Genomic DNA, 24269 nt, shown 5'->3' with positions numbered 1-24269 from the left:
TATTAAAAAATAATATAATGCTAGGTCTATACAAATATACCAGTACAGAATTTAGCAATTATAGGCCCAGCTTGATTATAACTTGATTATTCTTGCTGACCTAGCTGATACAATGTTTTATGTTTTATCAACAAGGAGAATGAGTTGATAATTCTATTTAAATTTATATTTAAAAAGTGTTTAAATATTATGGGTATTTTATTTAATTCCAATGTGCGAATATGTTTTAAAATGACTTGTTTACTGCTCTCTAAACAGGTATAATTGCAATACGCTGACAGTGCATTATCCTATATCAGTGTCATAAAATGTAAATATAGTTATTTCTGGAACAATATATAATAAAAAATAAGTAACAAATAATCAACTGTTCGAAGGAGTAAAAAATAATAAAGAGATTTTATTACTGTCTAGGACAATGAGAAAAAATGTAGATTCTAAAAATACTGAGAAAACTGAAACATCAACCATGAAATGTATTAATTATAATAAAATTAATACCCATCATTAATTTCTGATCAAAATAATACCCAGTATGAAGTTCTTGAGAACACTAGTACCTGTATGGGATTCTAATACTTAAGAATTTACCTATATGAACCTATATGAAACAGAAATAAAATAAAAATAAACATAAATAAAAATCAGTCTCAGCATGAAGTTCTTTAAAAAATGAATACCTGAATTTATTTTAAAAATAATACCAGTATGAAATTTTAAGACAAACAATACAAAGAATAAAATACAGAAAAAAAATCTACAATAATATTCATATTTTTTTATTATATTATATTATATATTTTTTATATATAATAATTTTAATATAAATCTTTAGATAAATATACATCTAGAATTAATTCTAATAAAACTGAACATCCAGAATAAAGTCAAACATGATGTAAAATACTTGATTATTACGCTATATACTTAACATTAAACATAGTCCTGTATTGACATAAACCTGCAACTGAAATATTAATAAACATACCGAGCAATACATCTTCTGTGTCTTGTTATTATGGTTTAATCTACAGTTTTATATTGAAAAACATTTACAGTTATTAACAAATTAAATTAAAACAACTGTAATACAAGGCAGAGTGAAGTGAGAGAGCGAGAGGGAGATTCAGTCTGATGAGTGTGTGGAGTGAAACTAAAGCTGTCCTGTTTTACAATAAAACTCATCATTACACACACACAAACACACACACACACACACACACACACACACAGATACGCACACAGAACCAGCCCCCATGCACCTATATACCAGCACTATCACACGTGTGCACCTGAGTGTCTAACACTTGTAATCATTCATATTTGCTCTATCACATGCATGCAGACGCACACAGACACACATGCGTACACACACAAACACCCACACACACACGTTCACACACACGCACTCGTTCACGCACACAGTAGACGTGTGGCTGTTGAGGGTTGTCCTCCAGAGTGCATGTCGTTGTATCTCGGCCAGTGAGACACACCATTCATCACTTTGTGGATCATTGCCCTTTATCTCCTAAAGCTGTAATAAAACTGACACCAGAGCAGAGAGGCCAGAGAGAGGGAGGGAGGGAGAGGGGGATGAAGGAGGGGTGAAAGAGAAGGAGAGGTAAAAGAGAGCACAAGGTCGTTTCCCAGAATGCACTCTGGGGGTTTCTGTAGGCTAATTCAATATCACTTAGCCTTCACGAAGTACAGTAACTTCTGCCCTAGTGAAGAACGCAAAATCACGACATAAAAGTTTGAGTTTTGTTAATTCAGGATTACTACAGAAAGTTTTTATCTCATTACCTTTTCTCTTTGTCTTTTCTTCTTCAGTGTGATGTTGCTTTTTTATTATTTTTTTTTCTATCTGAAGAATTCTGGCATTGTAATATGATGTGCAGTATTAATATTAGTGGATTAAAACTGAAAATGCAGCTATTTTCAGTGTTTAATTTGAGCTGAGGAGAATTTCCAAAAGCTCATATTTTCATCCCTTAAGAGAGAGAGAGAAAAAAACGAAAGACAGAGAGATTACAAGGAAGAAGAAACTAAGAATAAATATGGACTAGATTAATCGTAATAATATGGATAAATGGTACGAAGAAAATATGTATATAGATATTTTGCTCTGTTTTTGCAGTACTTGATTTGTTGGTGTTTTCAGTGATCAACACTCTCCTCACCACTCTCTCTTTCTCTCTCTCTTTCTCTCTCCCTCTCTCATGTTCTAGCTTAAATCAAAACGAGGCCCAAACCCAATGACTACAGTAGCCATGCCTGTATTCAGCACCAAGAATGAGACGGTAAGCCTTGTGTGTGTATTTGTATATTTGTGTTTCAGATTAATGTTTTTAGAACTAATCCAGTATTAATATTCTCTCTGTCTGTCTCTCTCTCGCCTCAGAAAAACCAGGGCATCCTTTTGGGTGTGGCAGGCACAGATATTCCCATTCAGGAACTCATGAAAACTGTCCCCAAACACAAGGTAAAGTTCACAATCAACATGCGTTACTAATGTGAGCAAAGGTCATTTTTGTTGTAAAAAAGATGTTATACAGTATCTGTTTTGCTTTAAAAATTGTTTCCTGGACATAACTGTGATAATATTTTTGTTATTTTAAGGTTATTTTATGCCAGTGAAATAATGATAGCGTAATAATGCCATTATGTCTTAGAACAGTGAACTAGGCAATGGAATTATAATATCTCTGCTGTATGATAAAAAAGATGTATATACATTTTTGTTTGTTTTTAGATTTCTCCATTGTATACTGTGTAAATAGTTAAAAAAAATAGACCAATAGAAATGCTCTAGAATTGGCTAGAATTTAATTTAAGTACATTTTGCCATATCCTATAAAGTTTATATTTTGAAAATACATTTTTTAACATGTTTGAATGCGTAAAAAACAACGAAGTTAAGCATGAAACAAATAAATGCACTCTGCTTGCTCAGTAAAACATAAAGGGCATTACTGAGATCAGCATAAATTATTGAGATCTATGTCTAAAAATTGTACAATAAATTGATAATGTAATTATAATGACAGACAAATGAGAGCACTAATATTGCAATATTTGTATTTCTTTTCTCAGTTGGGAATACATGGTTATGCGTTTGCCATCACCAATAATGGCTACATCCTGATGCATCCAGATCTCCGGCCACTGGTAAGGAATCTTGCTTGCAATGCTCATCATTAGACCACATACAGTGATGACAGTGCACGACTGTGTAAATTTGCTGTGGAATAAACAATTTTAACAATCAATAAAAAGTGCAAAGCAGAATCACCAGGATTATGACCTACAGCTCAGAACAATTTGTCAGTTTGTGGCATTTATACCAGCCACCATCGAAACATTTTTTTATATTACAATTCAGCTTTATTTAGGTGTTTTTAGTTATTGAGAAAAAAAACAAATGAATCATTGCAAATGTTTCACTTAAAGGGTTCGCAGTCTGGACCATGATTTTTTTTTCTAACTTAGAATTGTGCTCATGTATATATGCCATTCTTAAAGGCACAGTAACAATAAAAAAAAAAAATTAAACCACAGATATGAGTGGACTAAAGGTTAAAAGGTTAAAATTTACACAAACAAGATGTAGAACATTAACAGTAGTTTTGAATGTCTTGTCTTGTAAGTCTGTAGGACGTCATCCAACAGTGGTGGATTTGCTGTTTAGAAAAATGAATAGAATTGTATTAATGATCTTATACAGTACTGTTAAATACTTTCTTATAACTCCAATTTCAGGTAGGCTTATCCTGCTCACAGTGTGTGTGTGTGAGTGTGTGAGTGCTGGGCGGAGGCGGAGGTGGAGGCTGAGGTGCATGCTGGGAGTTGTAGTTTGTAATGCGAACCCTTTTCCTTTGATGTATTGCATGCAGGAGTAAAAGCTCCTTCAAGTGCCTGCCAGGTCTGGGCTAAAAGCCGAGGTAACACAGAGACCCTCCTCTCCTAAAGTTCAGTCACTGTGTGCGACTGTGTGTGTGTGTTAAAGTGTGTGTGTGCGCGCGTCTGTTTTGATGTTAGTGTGGCTACGGTCTGTGCTGGTGTGTATCAGTGTGTGTTCGTATAAACGTTGTGCAAATCACACCAGCCTACACTCATGCAGACTGAGTGTGTGTGTGTGTGTGTGTGTGTATGAGTGTGTGTCTGTGTGTTAGTAGATCTAGAGTATATGTACTGACCATACTAACTAACTGTGTCACTAGACAGTGTTGGGCTGGTCAGTGGCTGTACTGTGTTGATACTGTAAGGCTGTTGGGACCCCTTAGAGCTGCACAATATATATTATTATTATGATATCGGACTTTTCAGTACAGATTTTTTAGATTTATGCAATATGCAAATTATGCAACCGGTGCTGGCGCATGATAATAATGAGGCAGTGTTCAAATTCACTCCTGTTTTTCCCAATACTTAGTGAACTACAAAGTGTCTCCCTATATAGCGCTACACTAATGAGGGAGTAGGGAGCCATTTCGTTCACAGCCCTTATCAATAACTATTACTGCACTTCACCTGTCAGACCTTTAAATCTCCTCTTCTGTGCTGAAACTGATGCTTAATCCGATGTTAATCTGAGCTAAATGCTAAAGCAGTTTCCATGTGGGTTAGCCAGACGTGTTCCTGTAAAAGTACTCACTGCTCTCTGGCTTCATTTGTAATTTCTCTAAAGAAAATACTTCTACTTTTAATAGTTACAGAATTCTCTGTGTTTCTGTATCTTTTTCTGGTTATGATGATGAAAGTGTAAATGTGCTGTGAATGTGTAAGTGTGTAAATACAGTAGAGAGTGCAGGAACACCATCTGATCTAGCACTGCTTTACTACAGACAAAGACTTTGGAAACACTGTTAACTAAGTGTTCTCCACTCTTTTACACACTCCTACTTAAAGCTGCTTCACCTTGTAGAAAAAGTAAATCTAATTAAATAATTATTTTTCTCAGTATCTCTGAATTTACTAATATATATTAACATAGCTTTTTCTACTCAGCACTACTTTACCAGTATTTTTACAGCACCGTGTTTCTTTATATTGTGCAGCCCTAATACTTACAGCCCAAAGTGAGCTAAACACATTTTGTCCACTCCAGGATTGTACTAATAGAATATTAAAACTTGCATCCACCTTTTCTGAAATGGACAAAAGAAACATTCAGTAGCATTATTTTATAATATCACTGACACTAGTGTGATTCAAGCTGCATTGGCTCCCACTGGTTTGCAGAAGAAGTTATTTAAAAGCTGCTTTGTTAACATTGGGGGTAGGTGGTCCTCCATCTGGAGCTTTTACAGGCTTTTGAATCGATCATACACTCAATTTTTGACCATTAAAATGTCATTGTAGACTGTGGAGCCCATCATTGTTTCAATGATTTTTCTAGATATTCCTATTTTTCATTTTTTTAGATGATGACAATTTTGAAGTGCCAACTACTAGTTATATATACTTAATTAATCAAAAATTGAAATATATATTATATATAAATAGATGAGTATTGAGTAAGATGAATATTTTTCTTGCACCAAAGCAATGATGGACAGCAGTGGGCTTTAAGGCTACTCAGGGACCAATGATTTCTAGATAATCCAGTTTTCTAATTTGTTGGAAACATGTTGAAATATCTCACACAGTTTTTTTTACAGTAAACATGGAGTGTACAATTGGTTTAAAACTCCTGCAAGTGAAAAAAACTGCCTGCCCCCTAAACTACACACATCCTGTTTCTGTCTTGTGGGCATCCTGTGACTTGTGTGTTCCCAGATTTATTACTCTTCTCTTGCTCTCGGGTAAACTGTTTTGTGTGTGCGTGTGTGTGTTTTGTATGTGCGTGTGTTTTGTGTGTGTGTGTGTGTTTTGTGTGTGTGTGTGTGTGTGTGTGTAGTATCAGGAAGGTCAGAAGAGGCGTAAGGCTCATTATAGCAGCGTGGATCTGTCGGAGGTGGAGTGGGAGGACACTGATGATTTTGTATGAATATTTTTATTTCTCATAAACTGATGTTTTGGCTGGCAGACGTGTTCTGACTTTTAGTACTGTCAGAAAGTTAAAATGCCAAAAATATTGGCAATAAAGACTCTTAGAAGCTAAAAATTTTGTCTTGTTGTTGTATAATAAGCAGCAATTAACATTTAACTACTTTGCAATTATTTTTCTCATAAATATATTACGGCGTCTCTCACCTGCTGCTTTTATTACCAAGGAAATTAAACTCCATTTTAATCTTAATGAAGATGAATGACTTATCGTTATGGAATTTTAAGTCTCTTTATGTGATAAACTGTACAAACAGTTTCTAGCTGTTTTTATCTGCATTTCATTGCTGCTATGTTTTCCTTTGCAGCTGAGGACAGCTATGGTAAACAGGAAAACTGGCACTTTCTCAATGGAGGTGAAGCGAACTGTGGACAAAGGGGTGAGTAAAATTATACTGATAAAAAAATGAATTAAAGTTTCTTTATTCAAACTTAACTTTTTTTTTTTTTGTCCTCTACAGAAACGTGTTTTGTCTATGCACAATGACTACTATTTTACTGACATCAAAGGAACTCCATTTAGGTAGGTATAATTTGTGTTTTTTTTCAGCATGAAGCAAAAAAAGACAGTGGGTACGTTCCAATTGCTTAAATATTACTCAAACTGATTTGCTTTTAACTTTAACAATAAACAAGATACACTCGCATTACACTTACTTAGCTAGTGCTCTACAAGCTCATAAGCATCTTTTTTACACACTGTCAAAATAAAAGTCCCATAGAAAATGTCCTGTTTAATTAAACTGACATTATGGTTACTTTCCTGAAATAACAAAAATATTACAAAAAAAAAATACATATAAACAAATAAAACAAACATGAAATCTTATTTGTGACTCTAATAATCAGTATATAGTGATTTAATGTGATTTGTAAGCAAATGATTAGAATGGCTTTTTATATCTGTAGTTATATTTAAAAATTAATTTGTGAAGACACAGGGAGCCAATGTAACTAAATCATGCAGGTAAAATGCTCAGTCATTTTGGAACATATAATAAAAGATACAGAGTTTTGAATGAATTTTGAATGAACTGAAGTCTTTGGATTTTATTCTAGGTTCCCGTAAGGATTCCATTACAACATAGAACATGAAAACATAAAGCAATCACTATAGTAAAGCAGAAGTTACAGTAAAGTGTGTTGGTTTGTGTGTTTAGTGTTGGAGTGGCTTTGTCTCGAGGCCATGGAAAATACTTCTTCAAAGGAAACGTGTCTTTGGCAGCGGGTGAGTCTCTCTTTCTTTAATTCCGTCATCCTACTGCTCAATCCTTTACAGATTTGAATCACCCTGACTGTTTGTGATAACAGAGCCAAGAGCCTTTTATTTGTTTATATCTATTTATTCACACCAGTGTAAAATTTAAACTTGAGCCAAAATGTTTATGCTCTTTTGAACTGGAAATTACGACTGTGCTGAATTCTGCAATGTCAGCTTGACCTCACACAGCTCATCACACACACACACATACTGCCGGAGCGCTGTTGGACTTTAGTAATAGGGAGATCCTCTGGGGCGATGGGAAGGTCGAGTTAAACTCAGAAGAGAAACAGCTCACTTTCTCACCTGCGTAGTAGGTGTGTGCCATATCGTATCATACGTGATCATTTCGACAACATTTTTGAATATCATAAACTATATTGATATATACTATAAAATAAACTATAAAATATTATACCCTGAAATATCATGCCATATCACCCACCTCTAATTGTCACATCAAGGTACTACTTTTGCTGTTTTTAGCAAAAGAATAATTCACACTGTTCTCAATTCCCATTATATATCTACAAGAGACAGATTATAACTGTGCAGTATCATTTATTTTACTTTAATCCTGGATATATGGAGATATTTGGAGTATATTATTAGTATCATGACATTCTAGATCATTGACTTCTGTTGCAAATATGATAAAACTCTTGTATTTTTTAATATCTCAGTGTCATATCTTTAGCCTGTTTTCTGTCTATTCTCATGTTTGTCTGTTATTCTCACGTGACCCGGCTCCTCTGTATTTCTTCCCTGGTGTTTTTCCACTCACCTGTCCATTTGTAGCTCCGCCCCTCATTACCTTTTTGTCAGGTGTTTCCTGTTTGTCCGTGTCTTTATATGGTCCCCTTGTTCCTGTATTCCTTATCCGTTGTTGTACCTGTTACGTCAGTTCAGGTGTTTTGTGTTTCTCAGTTCTACGTTCTCCGTGTTTCTTTGTATGGTTCAGTCTTTTTGTTTCTTTAATAAATATTCACAATTGCGTCCGTTCTCCTCGTCCTTCCTTCCTGCACACCACCTGACACTCAGTTTGTTTCATATCAAATTATATTCCATAATATTTTATTTTTTGTATTTTTGAATATTTTTTTTTAATTAGCCATATTAATTTGTCATATTGCCAAGAGTGTTGATATCATTAAAATACCATGAAATATAGTGCTATTATTTTAGGCCCATGTTGCCCACCCCTATTGCATAGTCACTCTTTCACACACTTACAGTGCTTATTCACTTAAAACTGCATTTAAAAAAAAAATACTTTAGTAAAAGTAATATTAGTAATATGTCTTGCTCTTGGGCTCCACCTATAGTCAGAGATTAAAATCACAATTCACTTGCTGTTAAGACTCCTACATTTGCTCACTCACTCACTCAATCTAACAAGTAATCCTAAAACCTCAATGCTATTACTTGTTCTTGATGTTAATTATCAGTGTTCAGACTTTAAAATTATTGGCAACTGATACAGTGAACATGCACTAATTTAAGTTTTGTCTAAGAGTAATAGACATGCTTATTTTCTGGTTTTAATATGATATTTTGAATTTCAGGTCTCCGTGATCTTGATCAGCCAGATGTGGCTCTAGCACATGAATGGTACAGTACTTTAAAAAAATTACTTGACTAAAAAAAATCCGAAACAAATTTGGAATGATGAGGGAGAGTCACCTGAAATAGTTTTCTCAGTGTCTTGAATGAAGGAGTTCCTGGAGGTGCTGAACAATAGTTACTGCCTTTCCGTCATGCTGTGAAGCTCCAGCTCATCCCAAATCAGTTCAAATCATCCCAATCTCAGTTCATCAAGTTTAGATCAGGGGATTGGGTTAGGTGGAGGACTAACACTTTTTTACTGTTTATTGCATGGAGTAATTCCATATGTGTCCCTTAATTGTTTTGATGTCTTTAATATTAATCTACAATGTAGAAAATAAATCAAAATCAAAAAAGAAACGGAAATTTTATGAGAAGGTGTGTCCAAACTTTACTGGTACTGTGTATATATATATATATATATATGTGTATATAGCTACAACTTTTTTGATAGATGGGTTAGCCGGTTCAGGCTACTCTATGCCCTTCATTGATAATTAAATCACCTCTAGTCCCATAGGAGCTCCAGCACTGAACTCTATAATTAGCTGACAAGATCGTTCAGGTGTATTAGAGCGGTTTACAACTTTAGACATGTTGTACAGTTCCTTCAACAGTGTGCAAAGCTAGATCTTTAATGACCTTTTCTATTCTTAATGTGCAAATAACTATTACATTTTTTACTAATAATTCTATGGATTGATTTGTTGATGTCTATAACACTGTAGTGTGTGATTGTTTTTATGCTTTTAACCGGCAGGACCTACTGCAACACAGATGACAATCATGAACATCGCTACCTTACGCAGATTCAGGCCATCAAACTCTACCTGACTGGACGCAAACCTCACCTGAAATGTAGGTGACCTGAAATATGCTGGTGTTGAATATCTTTAAGTAACATACTGTACTGATTTTATTTCCTCATTTGTCTCTTTTATGCATTACTATTGTTTCCATAAGACAAAATGTAAGATAAAAAAACACACAATTCAGTCTTTTTTAGAGTTTCTTAAAACTTTTTAATTTAGCTTCTAATTAGATTTAAAAAAAAGAACATCCCTATTATTGAGGCCATGTTCTCATGTTCTCTGTGCGAGTAACTTTTCACTGTTCGACAGTTTCTTTTCTTGTTGCCAATAATTGCCTCAGTGATCTGAACATCGTCCTCATTATAAGCTGATGTGTACTGGGAGTGTGTAAGTGTCCCCTGTGGCTTCCTGTAGGTGACAGGGAGCTGATACAGCAGGTTCTGTTTGATGCTGTGGTGACCGCACCACTCGAGGCCTACTGGACTGGACTGGCTCTTAACAAGTCTGAGTAAGTGTGGACTTTATTTATGTAGCGGTTATTACAACTGATTTTTATAGCTGTGCAGAATTGGGGTAGTGGGACAGAGAATCAGATAAAATATAGAACAGAGACAGGGAAGAACTTCCTCAGAGCTGGAGAAAGTAAATTTGGGAGGAACCAAGACTCATAAGGGGAAACCCGCCCTCCTTTTGTCTGAATATAATAATCATTATAAATTACTAATAAAAAGTCAATAAACAGCCACATACAGTACTGTGCAAATGTTTAAGGCAACTGTGGGAAATTCCGTAAATAAAAAGCTTCTTAACTGCTTTAAGATTATATATAATATTTTAGACTGATATATAACTGGTTAAGGATTGTATATAATTGCGTATAGGTGCCTACTGGTGTATAGCTAATTATTATGAGTTTATATGTTTATGCATAAATAAATATAATTTGCCGAACTCGAAAATGAACTTAAAAAAGCATGACAAGTGCTTAAATTTGACATTGGAAAAGGTATATGAACCCTGTTAATTGTAAATTTAATTTAATATACGGAATATAACGTTCTGAAAATATGTTCTATTCCTAAAAACCATAAGTTCAGCCCTTGCTCTGTCTTTTCTTTTTATAGCTATAGATTTAGCACCACCTAGTGGCTGCCAAAGCTGTTAATGTTTCTTTTCAATGAACAGCTATAGTGTGCTAAAGGTGTGTGTATGGATGTGTGTGGATTTCACATCCATTATCTGTTAAGTAAGTGTTTATTAACTCAGTAAAACACATAATAGCATTACAATAAATAAAAACAGCAATTTTACAAAAAGCACCACCATCAACTTTCACCTTAACGTAAACAGCATCACCTGCATCTTTGCTGCTTAGTGATAGTTTTTGTGTTAGTTAAATGACAGGTGATGTGTGCCTTTCAATTTCATTTTCTAAGTTCCATTATTTGTCCAATGTGCAGAAACCCAGATAAAGGGGTGGAGATTGCCTTTCTTGGAACACGCACTGGCCTCTCCAGAACACACCTGTTCGTGGCCGCGGAGCAGCTGACCAATGAGTGAGTACCACCAGACAGCCACTGGCCAAGCTGATGTTATAGCATTGTCCAAAATATACATGTCAATCAGTATTTGTAGCATGCGATAAGCTGTGGTCTAATGTATGAAAGTATGAAGATGTGCTACAAAATTGTGTAACAAAATAAATTCAAAATATGAAGGGTGGGTGATATGGCCCTAAAATAAGTTCAAATATTTCAGGGTATTTTGCAATAAATATATTTTTGTTTTGCCAATAAGAAAAAAGTGTATTTTATGAATTTTAAGAATATACCTCTGCTACTTTCTCTGTTTTTATACAACAGTAACTTACCAAGAATAATGTAATAAAAAAACTACCAAAATACTAAAAGGCATATAAGAACTGCAGATATAAAAAATATATACAAAAATAGCCGTAAAGCTTGACAGTACAAATGATGATGATATTCTTGTGTACAATACAATACAATACAAAAGGCACACTGCTAACATAGATTAAAGATAATCAATCAAATGTAATATTAAAATGTTGTCTGTGTGTTTTTGTGTGTTTGAGGGACCTGTTGACAGCAGATGATTATGAGGGGGGTTTTAATGCTGATCACTTTCCATTGTGGTATAAAAGAGCAGCCGAGCAGGTCCCCGGCACCTTCGTCTACTCCATTCCATTTAGTTCAGGTAGGATGCAAACACACACACACACACACACACACACACACACACACGCACACACACACTTCTGAGATTACTGTCAGGAATGTATTATGTAATACAAAACCCCTTTATATTGTTAATTCAAGGTACATACGAGTGCTTGAAATCCTTGAAAATGCTTGAATTTGAATTGAATTGAGTTTTCCAGATAGAAAAAGTGCTGGCATTTTGGTAAAAGAGTTTGGAAATGCTTGAAAACAAGCAATTTGACTAAATACTCCACTTATTAAATGGAGAAATGATATCAGTATCTTAAAATGAGAACTGGTCCACCTCGCTCGCACCTCTAAGTTTGACAATGTGGGAAATGTGGGAGCTGACTGGTAGGGCTAATCATTTTACCACTTCTGCCTTAATGGCTTAAGATATATATATATAAGGGTGTATACTGATATGTAAATAATTGAGTATAGGTGCCAACTGGTGTATAACTAACTAGTATGAGTTTATATGTATTTGCATAAATAAATATAATTTACCACAGGTAAATTTGATGGAAAAACTCGAAAATGTACCTAAAACATGCATGAAAAGTGTTTAAAGGTGTATGGACCCTATTAATTGTAAATTAAATTTTATTTTTGAAATATTATATATTGAAAATATGTTACATTCCCAATAAACTTGCCTTCAGCAGTTGCTCTTTCTTTTCTTTTAATATCTATAGATTTGGCTCCATCTAGTGGCTGCCAAGGCTGTTTCAATGAACACCTATAGTGTTACTAAAGGGCTGTATGGATGTGTGTGTATTTCAGCACGAGAGAATAAAAGTGTGGTGTTGGCCAGCACTGCTATCCAGCTCCTGGATGAAAGGAAATCTCCTATAGTGGCAGGTGAGTGGGGAACTTTTACAGACAGTAATGAATCTAAACTGTTTATACATTGCATTTACATGGAATTTTGGTGATAGGGGAACAAGGCAGGATATTATTCAGCTACATTATATTTAATAGGATGCATTGTGATGGGATTATGATCAGATTATTAACATTTTTAAATGCAAGGTGTGAACAGACCCACAATAGCATTAAATTCTGCTACATAAAAACTGATTCTTAATGCTTTCTTATGTCTTTCCTAATGTTATCTGCAGCTGTTGGAATTCAGATGAAGCTGGACTTCTTTCAAAGGAAATTTTGGACAGCCAGCCGACAGGTGAGTACTGCCAAAAATACCTATTTATTAAGATTAAACTTCATATCCTTCTGTAAAGGTGCAAGCAGTTTTTTTGGAATTTTGTGGAAACAAAAATGTACAGTGTCATAAAATTGTATTAAAGATTTTAAAGTAAAGATGTTATTGAATGTATGTTTCATAAAATAATTGTACATAAAATATCTTATTTACAGTCTGAAAACAAATTCCATGTTATAAATGTTATAATTCTCCTCTCTGCACTACACAGTGCAACGCCTTGGATGGGAAATGCTCCATAAGCTGTGATAATGAGGTAATCTCTCTCTCTCTCTTGCTCTCTTTCTCTGTATTATTAGTCTCATGCTCTAACCTCCTGCTATCAGTCCAGCTCTATTTCCTCTTTCTTTCTTCCCGAGGCACTGACACAAAAATGAAACACAGTAACACAAAGCACAGTGTCACCGAACCTAAGAAAAACATTTTCTGTATGACATCAGGCTAAATACTTGATCACATGCTGAAACTGACTTTTATCCTTGGTCTAATAATAAAAAAAACAGATCTAAAACACACACCCTCAACACCCTCAAACAAACATGAGGCATTACTTATTCTAGAAATCAGTTTATTATTGGAAGCAGGTGCTGGGGGTGTACCATATGATGGGTTTACCATATCGTATATCGAAATAACATTTAGTATTTAGTATTTACTTTCCTGTTTACTGTGCATGCAATAAATATTATACACCTTAGTTTAAAGATACAATTGTTGCTATATTACATTGTTTGGTACCACTAATAAACTAATTGTAAACCATTAATAAACCCTTTATAAAGGTAGTCTTATTTTAAAGTGGTACCCATTGTTTTAAAAGAGGCTTAAGTAACTGTTTACAATATAGACAAATCAATTTTGCTTCTATTGAATGTTTAAAACTGTGATAGGAGATAAAACTTTTATTTTTTATTTATTTACTTTTCTTGAAATTATTAAAATATTTTTTTTATTATTTTGTCATATTACCAAGAACGTTATTGCAACTAAGCTCTGAAATATCATGATATTAATTTAGGGCCATATTGCCCACCCCTAGTAGTGTGTTTTTTTTACTTTAAACCTTACTTTTCTCTTTTTTCATATCAGGACATTAAGTGTTACCTAATAGACAACAACGGCTTTATTCTGGTGTCTGAAGATTACTCTCAGGTCAGTATTCTTCTACAGGAATTTGTAGAATTCCAACAGTTATTCCAACAAAAATATTGAGGTTAAACTCATTTTAATACTTTTGTATCCAGAAAAAACATAAGTAACAGGTGTCCCATTACTTTTGTCCATATAGTGTATATATAAAAAATGCACAGATGTGTAAAATGATAAAGAATAAGTGTGTAAATTTGTGATGTCTGCTACTGCAGTTTCTAGCAAGGCAACAAACTGACAGTACAGTTATAGCTTACAGTATGTAAACCAGTTTAAAAAAACCCTTAACCAAAAGTGTGTTCTAAGGTTATTGTAGGTGAGACATGAAATAACTGCGGTTTGCCCACAGTGCACATTGGGTGGCATAAGAGTAGCACTTTGAACTGCAGGGTATTAAAACCTCCTCTTCTGTTTCTGTCTACTTCAGACTGGTCTCTTTTTCGGGGAAGCGGAGGGAGCGGTCATGAACAAACTGCTTCTCATGGGCTCCTTTAAAAGGTGACAAGACAGTTTCAGACAACCACAACAAGCACACACAAATATATATATATATACATGTGTGTATAGAGATAGAAAACTTGATGCACAGTGTGTGTGTGTGTGTGTGTGTGTTCTTATCTGTGGCAGGATCACTCTGTACGATTACCAGGCTCTGTGCAGAGAGTATGCAGGTAGCAGTGACAGTGCCCACACTCTACTGGACGTGAGTAAATTATACAGACACATAATGCAAATAGATACTGTGTACTTTAAGATACGAACTCGCCAAAGTTAGAGCTCATCTGCCTCTTAAAGTGAAAGACTACTGACTCACTGATGGGTTTATTTTATGTTATGCCCAAAACACACACATGATTAATAAAGATAAATAAATTAGTTCATGCCTTTTGTGAGTCTTAAGCTACCAAGGCATATTTTGCAACATCTTGACACCAAAAATACACAAATACCCCCTACATCAAGCTGTGCGATACACAATTGACCAGTGTGCTATAGACCATTAAAATAGGTGCCCTATATTTGCGTTATTTAGCATAGGCCCCTGTCTTGTAATTGCTTCATTATTGGGTATTTTTGTCTTTCTTTCAGCCTTTTGCTGCTGTGAAATGGCTCCTGGGTGAACTCATCATGTGAGAAAAACTAGAATTTTCTCCCCTTCTGCATATTTGACCTTTGTTTTAGTCTTCCACTGAACTCTGTATGTAATTTTACTGAAATGTCACTCTGAATCGGGTTAAGAGATGTTTTGTTCATCACAGATTTCTGTTGGAGTTTAACTTGTACAGCTGGTGGAATGTGGACTCAACTGTAAATGGTGAGTAATGTGAGTTCTTAGGTAGATTTGCCAACTTTGGTGTTACAGGGCAGAAATGTTTTATGTGGTAATGATGCACTCCGCTCATTTGTTATTTTTTCTTTTTTTTTTTTTCTTTTATTAATTTAAATGTGTCAAACATCAACCAATTTTTCCATTGCAAGTAATTATGCAAATGCATGTGTATTTCTGTTTCAGCTGAGAGAGCTCAGCGAAGGACAATGTTGGTTCCATGTGACACGGAGTACCCAGCCTTCGTCTCTGAGCGCACGATTAAAGAGACAGCTGGAAACATTGACTGTGAAGGCTGCTTGAGGTGTGTGAGTGTGTTTGTGTATAATTGTAGGTCTATGTACAGTATATTAGAAACTAGGTGTTTTCTTATATTCATGACATTATACATCAGTTACTAGAAAAGTAAGATAGATAGATGGATGGATAAAGAACAGCACAATAATTAAATAAAAAAAACAAAAGCAGGGTTCCTGCAGGTCCTTAAAAAGTCTTAAAATGTCCTAAATTAAAATTGGGGTAATTAAGGTCTAAAATTGGCTTAAATTCACTATAAATTTGCTGTATGTATTAAATGCGTTTAATGCCGGGGGGAAAGTATATGCTAACATTAGCGGTGAGTAAGCTAAAGTTACCAGAAAGAGAACTAAGGTTAGCGGTGAGCTAGCTAACATTAGCAGTAATCTAGGTAACATACTAACGTTAGCAAACAAGTTTTCTAGCTACATTACTGGGGAGAGAACTAAGGTTAGCGGATAGCTAACTAACACAGTAACATTAGCAGTGAGTTATGTAGCTAGGTTACTAAGTAGAGAACTAAGTTTAGCGGTGAGCTAGCTAACATGCTAACATAATAACAATAGCAGTGAGTTAGCTACATAACCTGGGAGAGAACTAATGTTAGCAGAAAGCTAGTTAACATAGTAACATTAGTGGTGAGCTAGCTAAGATGCTAACATAATAACATTAGCGGTAAGTTAGCTAGGTTACCAGGGAGAGAACTATGGTTAGAAGAGAGCTAGCTAACATAGTAACATTAGCAGTGAGCTAGCTAACATGGTAACATAATAACATTAGCGGTGAGTTACCTACATTAATGGAAAAGGTTAGCGGAGAGCTAGCTAACATAGTACCATTAGCGGCAAGTTAGCTACGTCTAAAAAAAAGGTCCTAAAAAGCACTAAATTTGACTTTTAAAATGGTGCAAGAACCCTAAAAAGTCCTTTTGGCTGGTTTATTCTGTCTACAGAATTCAACTGTTTGTGTAATATTTATATTTCTTGCTTATTATTCAGCTTCACTCCTAAATCTTATTATTTATTTTACTTTCTGATAAAAGATATACAAAGATAATTGTATAGCAATAAAACCAGTTTAAGTTTTAATAATCTTAAACCTTCAGCAGTCATGTCTAATCTATAAACCAGAGAGAAGTGTAGAGCGTCTGTTTTGCATTTAAGCACCAAAGAAGGGAACAAGTTTGAGCTGAGATTACCAGACTGTGGTGAAATTCAGCTTGAGGAGTGCCACATCATGCTGCATTGCAGATACAGGATGCAGATACACCACATACTGTACAGTACATTCTGCCACAAAAAGCACTTATACTTCACACTCTACTTGTAATATAAATGGAGGGAAACGTCCAGTATCATTACTGAATCAGTACTGAATTTAACTCTTTAGATTACTCTGTGTTCTCAGGGCAGAAGTTACAGTCTAATGGAAACATTTGGGCACCCCTGGTCAAATTACATGTAATTCATGATTTTCTAAGAAAAAAAAAAAAAACATTCCATCTACAGACACACAAGACAGCATATTGCTGTTCATAATTACTGATAATTTAACATAATAATACAATATGGGATGTAGAAAGGTTGTGGCTTATTTTAAAGTCCCAAATGTTTTCTTTTCTTTCTTTAATCTGTTTTAAATTTCAATTAAAATCTAACAATACATATTTTCGTTGCAAAGTTTGAGGCTAGAAACAGCAGAGCTCAGTTATTATTTGCTGTGTAATATTTAACAATTGTAATTTCCAAGCTAAATGCATCCTCTGTAGTACCTGGAATTAGAGAACACACACCAAAAAATTTACACTTATATTATGTTGTATTTAAAATTGTACAAATATGTGTCTTTTCTTAGGGAAACCTAATATAGCATACATTTTAATTGAGTTTTAATAGTTGGGAACTAATAATAGCTAGGGAACTAAAATGTAGTTATATGTATTCAAATGTTTTAATAACATTTCAGTATGTATGGAGAAACTGAGACTAAAGAGCTGAAATGTGTGCCTACACACAGCCTAAGAATAGACAGTACAATACTGCGTGTTGTGCTGTAGGTGTTTCATAGAACTGCAGTTTCATTAACCACATGGTTCTTTGTGACTATAAATAAAACTCCCGCTTTAGTTTATAGAGCGCCTGTGGTTAAGTGGCTTCATTACGCTTCAGTATAAACACTGAGGCCTGTATCTACAACAGTGCTGCTGCTGCTGCTGCACAGCATGAAAACCGTAATCATACCTGATCTGAAACATTAAGAAATTTACAATATGATAAAATAATATAATTAGGGATGCAAATTATCGATTCATTCATTAATCATTAGTTGATTGATCTTATCGATCGACTTTCGATTAATTGATAAGCGTCGTTTTTCACCTGAATTTCCGTGTTTCAACAGGGCCTTTAAAAATACCAGCTAAATAGTTAAAACACTGAGTTTAAAAAGTATATATTATATTATGATAATTATATATTGTATTATATTATATTATATATTCCTCAAGTAATTATGCATTAGGAAAATATTTTTTTATGGTATAACAAAATGCCTTCTTTAATAAAAAACAAAGAAATAAATTAAGGACTGGCTCCGTTTTGGCGTTTTTGTAACATTAGACATATTAAAAAAAAAAAAAAAATAGAAGAAATTAAATAGAGAGCCAAACAGAATATTATTGAGCCTATAGATTATGAAGAAACTGCATCTAGGCTATTAATTTGGAAATCCTCAACTCAATAAGATCCTGAAACCCTGTACCGTCAACTGTGTTGATTGGTATCAAATCTCTCTCGATCATGGTGCATATCCTCTCTGTAATGCCCTCTGCCCTTCTCTCATCACACGCTCGCGCTCCCAGTGTAGCTGTGATTTGTGGTTGACCAGGTGCACTGGTGCCATGCAGGACAGCTGCATGCACAGTGTTCAAATGATAACTGAGTGAGCTAACTGTTGTATTTCAATACCGCTTTACACAGAGAACATTTGACTTCTTTGCCTAAATTAACAATGTTGAGATGGTCCCACACCGCTTCATTTTGTTTTCAACCCTGGTCTCTCGCAAGATGTGTTCACCTCTCGTTCTCACGCTCTGTTCAAGTTACTACAGTAGCACCCTCTAGCGATTAATCGTGAGTAATACATTTTGTTCGAGCAACCTCTTGATCGACAATTAATCGAAAGTCGATTAATCATTTGCATCCCTAAATATAATACATCAAACCTTTTAAATAAATAATATGTGTGTATGCTGTAGATACAGCATGTAGATGTAAATGCCCACGATATAGACAGTACATATTAGTTGGAATGGTTGCAAACTTAAATGTCTTTTTTTGTCCTCACACACTTTTCTCTTTCTATCAGGACCTTTGTCATCCAGCAGATACCCAGCAGTAACCTCTTCATGGTAGTTGTGGAGAACAAATGTGACTGCAGCTCTTCCCCTCCAGTCACTATGGAACCAATTGAAATCATTTATATCCTTTTAGAAAGCTTAAAAATGTACAGGGTATTCTCAAAATCATAACAACACTCACTCTCTTGCTTTCTGTTCACTTTTTTCTTTAGAAACATTATAAAAAGTTATTTCCCTTAACCTATAAACACACAATGAGTCACTTAAGTGTGACCGGCTGAAGTTTCAGAAGGACCGCAAACGTCCAGACTCCTGTCACCCTTTCCATCCTGAGGTACTGTGTGTGTGTGTGTGTGTGTGTGTGTTAATCATATTGTACATGTTTCTTTTTAAACATAACATTTACACTGATTTCTTGAAGATTAGTTTAAAAAAAATGGTCAAGCTTTTGAATATAAGGACATTTTCACACATGATGTCTGAACTAGAGTCTGAAGCAAGGTTCATTTGTTTGTTACATTGTGTATTTGGTTGGTTTTGTTTTCACGCTGCAGTTTAGTAACTGAGTGCTCTAAGGGACTTTTCTGCATCCTCAAACTCTGGCCTCCTTACTTTCCCCTCAATTAAATTTTCTACCTCTAAACTTTAAAACTCTTCACTCTGGAACTACTCAACTTCATCTTCTTTTAAATCATTGTTAACAATATACTTTTTCCCGCTCATTTTACCCCCAGTAACTTAATAATCTTGAGGTACTGCCATCAACCCACCCAAAGAGAGCAAGGCCAGTTGTCTCAGACTCTGGCTGCTGATACTACGCAGCATGATGCTAGCCTCGAATTGACAATCATTGCGTCATAGTGTTCTCTGTTTGGCCAGTTCCCTTTCCAGGTGTTGTGCTGAATTCAGTCCCCCTGCAATAATCTGACTCCCTTTTCGTAATCTGTTTGTTGCCATACTGCTGTATGATGCAAATGCATGCGAAGAGCTGTCAGATTTCTTTTTTTTTCTTAGTTGTTCACTATAGCCTGCCTCAACTTCCTGTTATAGGTCAGTAAATAATGCTATTGGTTCAAATCATCTAGATGTCTTTTTGCCCTTTGTTCCAGACTATAGTATGCAGCACCTTTCACACCTGCTATTTTGGTTTGGACCAGACTGATATGTCTGAAGGTCTAGACCAAATAAGATTGGTGTGAAAGGATTTTGAAATACTTTTAAGAAGAGTCAGAGCCTCTTTGAAACACCTGGCACATCTTGTTGGGTGTCCTGGTATTCAGTAGTCAGAACCTACAAATAAGTATGGTTGCTATGCTGTTGCCTTTAATGCTCTGCATTAAAAGTTGCTACAGTTTAAGTTTAAGGCAGTTGCTGTGGTGGTGTTACGTGGTTGCTAGGGTGTTGCAAGGTATTGGAAATGTGTTCTATTTATGATAGGATTGGAACTAATGACTATTTTAGTAGTCTAAGAATCTGTCCATTATTTGTTCAAATAGACACAATTATTTTTGTCACTCCCTCCATTTGTACTTCCTACAGGTGAGGACAGCTAAATATTTAGGCCCCAAGACCAATTTTGCGGTATATTTTGATAGTTTGACGTCCCTATATTAAACTAAAAATTACAAAGTATGTTATAGAAAATATTCACACAGGCTGGATGTTATTTTTAGGAGATTTTAGAAAACTTGTATGTACTTTTTTCCAAGGAAATACCTCCCTGAAATGATTGTTTGTCTAAGAACAACATACAGTTTTTTTTATTAAATTCTGTAGTTGCTATAACATATAACTTATGTTATGTTATGTAGTGGACAGAGTACGGTATCTCTCTAGCACTTAGCCAGCTAACGTAACTAATGTTAGTAATGTTAATAAAGGAGTGAACCCTGTTTAAACTCAACTCAGCAGCTCTCTGCATTAATTTTATTCACCACAGGTAATATAGAAGTCAGTGTTCAAACTGTACAGGACTGTACAGAACTGAACTGAACACTGAAACCTTATTGGTCAAATAAGCCTGAAGAGAGGCTTATCTCACTATGTGTGTCTTTCTCTATTGCCCTTTTTTCTCTTTTGTGTACTCTCTTTCTCTCTCTCTCTTCTTTACATATTAACGTCACGTCGACAATTCTAGCTAAAATTCTGCCTCAACAATTTTTCATAGTCAGCGTTATACATTGACTAATCGTTGCAGCCCTAGCATGGTTTTTTTGTGTGTTCTGAATATTTTAGGACAGCCTATTCAGCCATTTTAACTTTTCTAAATATACCTTCTAGCTTTTTATACTGTATACAGGTGTGTTATCAAAAAGTTAGCTTTAGTGTGCTAATGTGCTAATAATGTGTGTGTTTTATCTTCAGGAGAATGCTATGGAGTGTGGATCGGCCGTGATTCTTTCTCCTACGCTGGTGGCCACTGTGTTCCCCTTCTTTACCTTCCTCGTCTCTAGGTGACCTCTGACTGGAGCCACATGAACTTGCCACCATGAACACCCATTGGAGTGAAGCTTGGCATAAGCTAGCTGATAGGTAGGGAAAACATAGTCAAATACAAATGCAGTCACTGACAGAATCATTTCTAAGACCTCAGACCTCAAACTTGCTGACACTTAGAGGGTTTAGGACCTTTATGAATGTCAAGAGACTGTTTGAATTCAGTGAGGGTAATGTTTATAAACTAAGCCAGGAAACCTATACTGTGTTGAAGGTTGGAGCTGGGTATGCAAAGCCAGTGTTCTCATTAGTCACTGCTTTTTTCAAGGAGATTTACTCAAATCCTGCCAGCCATTCTTTGGATTTAAGCGAGAGCAACAGAGGAACAAGAAAATTAATGAATTTAGCACTGTAAGGTTTTTTTCTCATTTGTCTGCCTCTCATTTTGTTACAAGAGATAATTTAATTAAAACAAAATAGGTGCATGAAGTGAGGAAAAGTGAAGAGTGAAAAGTGAACAACATTCTGTCAATAGTCGTTTCATAAGTTGCTAAAAGAGAGCAGAGGTTTGGATTTTTCCTGAACCTCCTAAGTATGCCTGCTTTAAAAAAAGTATATAAATGAAAACTTTTAATTGCTTAGATCTTTACCTTACGATGAAAGCCATTTGTTGTAAATAAAAGCATATTTTCCATCAAACTTGCATTGTCTTGAGTTAAATTTGAAATGGTTCACTCATTAACTCCTTCACTATTTACTGTGTAGCATTTGCAATACAACAATAAACATTAGGGCGTTTTCTTGGGGCGTTTTCACACCTGAAAGTCCAGACTAGAATGTGCATTAAGGTTTTTGTTGATTAGCTTTAGGTGGTTTCACACTGCAGTTTAGTGAGCGGAATAAAGAACTTTACTACATCCTGTCATCATCAGCTACATGGGTGGAGTCTCCTCTATACTTCATACAACAAATTTGAGTTGCTTTGTCAGGTGTTGTGCCGAATTCTAGCTCTCTGTCAGAATCTGACTCCCTTTCGTGTACATACTTTCGTGATATCGTCCTTTGTGTTTAACTTAAAAAATGCATCTGGTGACTGCAGTGACCAGGTAGTGCGGAAGCACAGAGAGAGACACAGACACAGGGAGTGAATAAACTTAAAATGTACCTTTATTAGGAAAAACAAACTCTACCAACATCCAAAACTAATTTAAAGAAACAGTTACAGCCCAGTGCGGCTGTAGTTGCTTAACTTAGCTAATATCTCTTAGGTTCTTGTTGCCTTAGCCTTCCATTCACCATTAGCATATCTCTCGAGTGAAGGCTGAGGCAGGGTCTTTATGCCGGTTCAATGCGGGCCAGCTGGGACAGACCGGGGCTGCATGTCATGGTGTGGGGCAGACCCACGGTTCCCCTGCCTTTGCATTTTGCAATGTGTATGTATATATAGCTCACACTGAAGAACCTACTTTAACCTACTTTGGTTCAAGCTGGAACTTTTCAGGTTCCAAAATTAGGTGCGTAAACAGGAATAGAAAATGTATTGTCTTTAAAAGGGTTAATTCCTTTGTTACGATATTATAATAGAATTTTATTAGTGCCAAATTATTGGTCTATAAATGCCAACAATATCGTTTATCACAATCAATATCGTTCGCAAAAAAATGTTTATCGTGACAGGCTATATGAAATATCTAGAAAAGTGTTTAACACTGCAGATGAACCAGACCATGGTTCAGTAGATCCGGACCTAGAACACAACTCTGGGTTCACGCCCCCTTTACACCTGCTTCTTTTGTTCAGACCCAAACTGAAAAGTCCAAAAGTCCGGACCAAACAAGTCAGGCTGTTAATGTAAAACACAACCAGTTAATAGGATGTGTTCCTTCCGTAGGCAAAAGAGTCACGTAATGTGCATACAGTAATACTTTAAAGGTGGGTGGTCAAATGCAGGGTCTGGCTGGTCACACAGAGGAACAGAATATAGTGAAATGAAACGTCCTCTGGTCTCTGGTCTGGCATAAACACAAGAGCGGCTGTTTCAAATGCACGTCACTTAACATAATAGATCTATACCAGTAAGCTTCCATGTATGCTCATTGTCTTGGGCAGCTGGAAAGCAGAAGTGTAATAGTACACTCAGATTCTCAGTATGACTAATTAGTGACTTTCATTTTACATTTTGCTGCTGCATCATAGAAGGCTGTTCAAAGTGATGCATAAACAGCCAAGAAATGCATCTGTATGATATCCTTCCTTAGTTTTCTGTAAAGGATAAAAAAACAGCACCACAAAAATGGCGGGAAAAAATAAATGAAGCATCTGGAAGCATCTAGAGCAGAGTTTGTCTTAAAATGAAAAAAAAAAGAAAAAGCGCCACAGCTCTACTGTTTACGACAGCTTTCAACTACTCAAACACTCCTAATTTAACTACCACACAAAATTCCCACATTTTTGAGATAACAGTAAAAATATTAATTTAATGTTTCTGAAGCATTGCATTTGTGATGTACAGTTCTGTGCAAAAGTTTT

General features: G+C 35.4%; 1 protein-coding gene across 3 annotated transcripts in view; it reads left to right on the top strand.

Moving 5' to 3' along the window:
• Positions 1–22439, top strand: part of cacna2d3 (calcium channel, voltage dependent, alpha2/delta subunit 3) — a 49628-nt gene extending 27189 nt beyond the window's left edge. For all 3 annotated transcript variants that reach the window (XM_049471583.1, XM_049471584.1, XM_049471585.1), the window contains 24 exons: positions 2229–2300; positions 2402–2482; positions 3094–3168; positions 5900–5983; positions 6357–6428; positions 6510–6571; positions 7209–7276; positions 8875–8920; positions 9675–9772; positions 10141–10234; positions 11187–11282; positions 11822–11943; positions 12735–12812; positions 13073–13134; positions 13385–13429; positions 14263–14325; positions 14750–14820; positions 14950–15025; positions 15412–15452; positions 15582–15637; positions 15836–15953; positions 19313–19426; positions 19557–19638; positions 21669–22439. In XM_049471583.1, coding sequence (XP_049327540.1) covers positions 2229–2300; positions 2402–2482; positions 3094–3168; positions 5900–5983; positions 6357–6428; positions 6510–6571; positions 7209–7276; positions 8875–8920; positions 9675–9772; positions 10141–10234; positions 11187–11282; positions 11822–11943; positions 12735–12812; positions 13073–13134; positions 13385–13429; positions 14263–14325; positions 14750–14820; positions 14950–15025; positions 15412–15452; positions 15582–15637; positions 15836–15953; positions 19313–19426; positions 19557–19638; positions 21669–21761 — 1869 coding nt within the window. In that variant the 3' untranslated portion in view covers positions 21762–22439. The remainder of the gene's footprint in view (positions 1–2228; positions 2301–2401; positions 2483–3093; positions 3169–5899; positions 5984–6356; positions 6429–6509; positions 6572–7208; positions 7277–8874; positions 8921–9674; positions 9773–10140; positions 10235–11186; positions 11283–11821; positions 11944–12734; positions 12813–13072; positions 13135–13384; positions 13430–14262; positions 14326–14749; positions 14821–14949; positions 15026–15411; positions 15453–15581; positions 15638–15835; positions 15954–19312; positions 19427–19556; positions 19639–21668) is intronic.
• The last annotated feature ends 1830 nt before the right edge of the window (positions 22440–24269 follow it).

This window comes from Astyanax mexicanus, chromosome 24 (assembly GCF_023375975.1).
Source record: "Astyanax mexicanus isolate ESR-SI-001 chromosome 24, AstMex3_surface, whole genome shotgun sequence".
Lineage (NCBI taxonomy): Eukaryota > Metazoa > Chordata > Actinopteri > Characiformes > Acestrorhamphidae > Astyanax > Astyanax mexicanus.
The sequence above is the reverse complement of the archived record's forward strand: the minus strand, read 5'-3'. Positions and strand labels throughout refer to the sequence as shown.